We start from the raw sequence: 5,916 nt of genomic DNA on the forward strand, positions 1-5,916 counted from the left end.
AAATTATTTGTCTGACAAAAAACTCACATTTTTGAGTGTTTTTACTCCAAAAGTGACTTTTTTTAAAATTAAAAAAAAAGGTAAATTGCTGACATAGGCATGCCCTTGGATCTCGCCATGTGTCCTCATCCATGCCCTTGGATCTCCAATGATTATTAACGTTACAATTTTTGTAACGTTTATAACTTTAACTACATTATTAAAAAAAATAACACCAACGGTTATAATTTTTTCATCTATAAATAGACACCCATATTGATATATTTTTTGACATCCTCAAAAAATACCTCTTTTTGATACCATATTTTTTCTTAAAAAAACAGTTAGTATCTTAATTTAATTTCTTCCACAAATCTAGCCAAAAAAATTATGGATCCAAATATTCCTATTTATGTTCTTAATAATCCAAAACCTCAAACAAAGCGCAAAACCAAAAACAATCCACAACAAAATCCACCCAATTATCCTATACATCAAGAAAATTGTCTTTAAACTACCCTTAATCACCCACAAAATTATCCACAAGTAATCCCTCAAAGATTCACCCTGAATTTTGAGGGAAATTGTCAAAATTACCCACCAAGCTTCAACTATGCTCAACCAAGTCAATCAAACTTCTCAATTGAACCAATTTACCAACAAAATTACGGTGAATAATATGGTCCTGGGAGTGGTTGCAATATTTCTCGTCCGGCAACACCCAGAGGATGCTTTCGATGACGATGAAAAATACGATGATGAGGATGCTTTCGAGTATCGTAATAACGAGCGTGTGGTAGACATCAACATATACTTGCAACGAAGAACAGATATTGAAGATCAACAAGCTCACTTGCAATTAAAACACGATTTGGTTGAGCACATTTGGAGGAAATTTAGACGTAATGAGAAAAATAACAATTAGATTTCAATTCTATTAACGGTTAAGTATGTGTTATGTCTATTGCACTTGGGTGGTTTTTTTTTTGCTTTTCAAATTTGCAATTAATAAAAAAATTTGTATTATGCATTTAAATTAACGAATTAATTAATAACACTAATTATGCTAACTGTAAACAATTTACAACGCTAATTACGATAGTTTTAGCTAATTTTGCCCGCAAATAACGCTAATCGTAATTACCTAATACTAAGCGTAACTAATTTCGGTAATAATAACGGTAATAATATCAATTACATATCACATGAGATTAATATATTGTAAATTATGTATGTACTTTAATTTTTAGTAAAAGATAAATTGAGGTGGGGTAAGTGAATAGTAACATGAACAATTTTTTTTTTGGTTCATGGTTAAGAGGAGGATGTTAGAAATTATTTGTTTGGTTGATGTATATGAGCGAGAAAGTATATCTTTTTGTGAATAGTAACATGAACAATTTGTTTGTTTGTTGGTTTTTTTTTTTTTGTTCATAGATAAGGATGCTCATATGTTATGAATAAATGTGCTACTTTTTATTTTATTCCTACTCCATTATAACAATTTTTTTTTTTTAACTTCCGCCCGACAAAAGTCCCTCTCTAGGGTGAGTAAGTCCCAAGTTAGGGTTTCATTGGTTTAGTTTTTCCTTTTTCGTAATCAAATCGCATCAAAATCTCATTATCCAAAGTGCTTTCCCCTGATTCTGGTGTGGTGTGAATTATGGGGGATGAATTGATGAAGGATTGGGAAAAACTGAGATTGACTGACGAGGAAGGTGTAGTGCTCGGGGGTGATTATGTAGAAATTGTTAGTGATGATACCAAAGCCAAAATAAGTCTTACGCTGGTGGGAAAATTATGGACAGTTAAACCTTACAATCTTGAAGCGAAGAAGAGTACTCTAGTGAATATATGGAGATTAAAGAAGAAATTCGCAATTAGGGTTGTCGAAACAAACTTATTTGTTTTTCAATTCTTTTGTGAGGAAGACAAAGACAGGGTGCTTGAAGGCAGACCATGGTTTTGTGACGAGAAATTGCTTCTCCTACAAGAGGTAATTGGTGATGAACAACCGTCTGAAATCTTCTTTAAGCAAACCCCTATGTGGGTAAGATTACTGGATGTTCCGTTGAACAAGAGATCATTAGAAGTAATGTATGATGTTGGAGAGTTTTTAGGGGGGGTTTGTTGAAGCAGATGAATCTGACCCCCTAGGGTGCAACGATTGCTTGCGAATAAAAGTCCTAGTGGATGTAAATAAGCCACTACGAAGAGGACTATTCTTAGCTATGGGGCAGAACAAGCCTCGATGGGTGGATGTTAAATATGAGAGGCTAGCTGAATTTTGTTTTTTCTGTGGTAGACTGGATCACACAGAGAAAGAATGCCAGTTCAAGGAGCAAGCGAAAGGGGTGGTGGATAAAATGGTATACCAGTATGGACCGTGGCTGAGAGCATCCCCAAAAAGGAAAACCAGAATTGATACGGTGGTACGTGAAGCTAAGCAGAGGAAAATTGGGTGAAACGCCTAAAGAACTCAGGCCTGACGAAGAAAATGCCCTCATATAATGACCTAGATGTGGTCAAATTGGGACCTGTTGGGGTTGCTAGGAAACTTGCCTTTGCTTCCTTGTCTACTCAGGATGCTAAAGATGGGAATGTTGCTATGGTAAACAAGGAGGCTGAATTGCTTGCGGTATGGGATGATAGTGGAAAAAAGCTAGTGTTGAGAATAATAGGTACAAAAATAGATAGGGGAAAGGAGTCAAATTTTCTTGAGAAACCAATAGTAGAAGGTGAAGCGAGAGGAAAGGGGAGGGGCAGTGAGGCTGAAAGGGGAGAGGGTGTGGAAGGAAGTAAGGAGGGGAATGTTAAGGAGGGTGTAGAAGGTGCCACCTATAACAATATAGTAGCAAAGATAAGTCCCAGAGTGATTGAGGAGTTGAATGTTAAGCAGGGGGAAGCCAGTGAGCTTAGAGAGGAAGATATACTGATGAGTATGCAGGGGGATAAGAAGGAGGGAGACATAACTATGTTGGAGAAGGGGAGAGCAGCTAGAAAGGCCAATATCTTAAAAAGAGACAACAAAGGAAGTAAGGAGGGAAAGGTGTTGAGTGGGGGCAAGAGAGGGGGGTGCGAAGAGGTTTGTGGGGAGTTCGAGATGGAAATAGATGGAGATGTTGTGGATAATATGAATAAGAAGCGAAAGGTTGAAAGATCAGAGCAACAAGTGGCGGGCCCCACTCCATGGGCTCTCGGTGATCAATGATTTACACCCTTTCGTGGAACTGCAGGGGTTTGGGGAGTCCCTCTGCAGTAAATTCAGTAAAAAATGTGGTCATTCTTGAAAAACCCCAAATTGTGTTTTGTCGGAAACAAGACTAAAAAGCCATGAGATGGAGAAAGTTAAGAATGGGCTGAACTTTAATAATATTCTAGCTGTCAGTTGTGAAGGGGAGGGCAGGAAACGTAGTGGAGAGATAGCTTTGATATGGAAGGATACTTTAGAGGTAGAAGTTAAGTCCTACTCTTTGCACCATATTGATTTACGGGTGAAGTTTCCTTGCAAACAAGGGTATAGATTTACTGGAATATATGGGCACCCGGAAGCGGAGAAAAAAACACCTGACTTGCAAGCTACTAGAAAGCCTTGGACGTAATCAAAATACTCCATGGGTATGTGGAGGGGACTTTAACTTGATGCTGATATCGAGTGAGAAGCAGGGGGTAATGAGTTTCGTATGGGGGAAGTAGAAATCCTTTGAGAGGCAGTAGAGGAATGTGAGCTGGTGGATTTGGGATATGTAGGGCACAGCTATACTTGGACAAACAACCAGGGTGGTGTTCGAAATGTGCAAGAACGCCTTGATAGATTCTTTGCAAACAACGCATGGAAGGATCTTTTTCCTGGATCTTTTGTGACCCATCTTCCGAAAAGGAAATCAGATCATTTGCCCATTTTACTCTATACCAATAAAGGGGTAGGGAAATTAAACAAAAAAAGAAAGTGAAAAAATACAGGTTTGAAGAAATGTGGCTCCGAGATGAAACATGTGGTGATATAGTGAAGGATGTGTGGAATTGGGGAGGTGATATTTGCTCAAAAATTGCTCATACCTCGATTAATTTGAGTGCTTGGAGTAGAAATAAATTCGGGGACTTTATAAAAGAAATGAAGGACTGCAGAGGCACAATGGAAAGTCTTATGGGTGAATCACAGACAGAGGAGATTATTGCTAAAATTCGGGCTCTTAATGATAGAATGGATGAGCTAGAGAGGAGGGAAGAAGCTTATTGGAGGCAACAGAGTAGGCAGGATTGGCTAAAAAATGGTGAAAAAATTACGACCTTTTTCCATACAAAATCTAGCCAGAGAAAATCCAGGAATCATATTAAACTAGTGAGGGATGCGGCTGGGAATGTATTTTGTGATGAAGAACAAATTTCAGAGGTTTTTGTGCAGCATTTTGATGACTTATTTTCCTCAAGAGGTCAATGTGAAATGGAGGAGGTGATTGAGAAAGTGGACTCTGCAATATCATAATCGCAACGGGCAGAACTTGAGGCCCCTTTTATTGGTGAGGAGGTGCGTGAGGCCTTATTTCAGATGAATCCTACTAAGGCCCCTGGGCCCGTTGGTAAGTCTGCTATATTCTTTCAAAAATTCTGGAGTGTTGTCGGTAGTGATGTTATAGAAAGTAGTATGAATATGTTAAATAATGGCAGTGATCTAGGTCCTATTAATCAGACGCATATTGTATTAATTCCGAAAAAAAAGAATGTGAGTCTCCTGTTGATTATAGACCTATTAGTCTGTGTAATGTCCTTTACAAAATTGTGTCAAAAGTTCTGGCTAACAGACTAAAAAAAATATTTCCATGTATTATTAGAGAATATCAGAGCGGTTTTGTTCCTGGTAGACTAATTACAGACAACATCTTAGTGGCCAATGAGTGCTTTCATTTTTTGCGAAAGAAGAAGAGTGGAAAGAAAGGATACATGGGTCTGAAACTAGATATGAGCAAAGCATATGATAGAGTGGAATGGACTTTTCTGGAGAAAATGATGTTGAAATTTGGCTTTCCTGAGTCTTATGTGACAAATGTTATGAGATGCGTATCATCAGCCTCTTTTGATGTCTTAGTGAATGGGTAGCCGTCGCGGATTTTTAAACCAAGTAGAGGGTTGCGACAGGGGGACCCATTGTCCCCTTTCCTTTTTATTATGTGTGCAGAGGGCTTGTCTGCTCTTCTAAGGGATGCGGAAAGGAAAAAGCATATCCATGGTGTCAAGATTAGTAGGCATGTAGAGCCAATTTCCCATTTGTTTTTTGCCGATGATAGTCTTCTGTTTATTCGGGCTAATGAGGAGGAAGCGGATAAGGTGCTGGAATTACTGTCAACCTATGAGATAGCGTCAGGCCAGAAATTGAATATGGAAAAATCAGAGGTGTCCTTTAGCCGAAATGTTGATCCTGAGAAGAAAAATATGCTTCAGCAGAAGTTAGAGTTTAAGGTTGTCGAAGGACATAACAAGTACTTAGGACTCCCGACTTACATTGGGAGCTCTAAGAAACAGATTTTCCAGAATATACAGGATAGGCTTCGGAAGAAGCTCAAAGGGTGGAAAGGAAGATATCTATCTCAACCAGGTAGGGAAATCCTCATTAAATTTGTGGCTCAAGCTATACCTGCCTACACTATGCAATGTTTTGCTATCCCCGTTGGCATCTTAGGTGAGATAGAGAAATTGTGTCGAAATTTCTTTTGGGGTAAAAAGGGAGAGGAACGGAAGATGAGTTGGATTGGTTGGGAGAAAATGGTTCGAGCAAAAAACCAAGGAGGATTGGGCTTTAGGAATCTGAATTTCTTCAACATGGCCATGTTAGCAAAACAAGCTTGGAGATTGGTAAGTACTACGGGCACACTTATGGCTCGGGTTCTTAAGGGTAAGTATTTCCCAACTTCAAATTTTTTTGAGGCCAAAGCTACACCA

The 5,916-nt window shown here is 38.6% G+C and overlaps 1 protein-coding gene across 1 annotated transcript; it reads left to right on the forward strand.

Moving 5' to 3' along the window:
* The first annotated feature begins 3,952 nt into the window (after positions 1 to 3,952).
* Positions 3,953 to 4,465, forward strand: LOC110737625. The gene has a single exon (XM_021917958.1). It carries the CDS (start codon positions 3,953 to 3,955, stop codon positions 4,463 to 4,465), a length of 513 nt encoding a protein of 170 aa, XP_021773650.1.
* Positions 4,466 to 5,916: the final 1,451 nt, after the last annotated feature.

Source organism: Chenopodium quinoa, unplaced genomic scaffold (assembly GCF_001683475.1).
Source record: "Chenopodium quinoa cultivar QQ74 unplaced genomic scaffold, ASM168347v1, whole genome shotgun sequence".
Lineage (NCBI taxonomy): Eukaryota > Viridiplantae > Streptophyta > Magnoliopsida > Caryophyllales > Amaranthaceae > Chenopodium > Chenopodium quinoa.

What these genes read in the sequence shown, in the direction of transcription:
- LOC110737625 (XM_021917958.1), top strand. Translation starts at nt 3,953, where the DNA reads ATGTGGCTCCGAGATGAAACATGTGGTGATATAGTGAAGGATGTGTGG.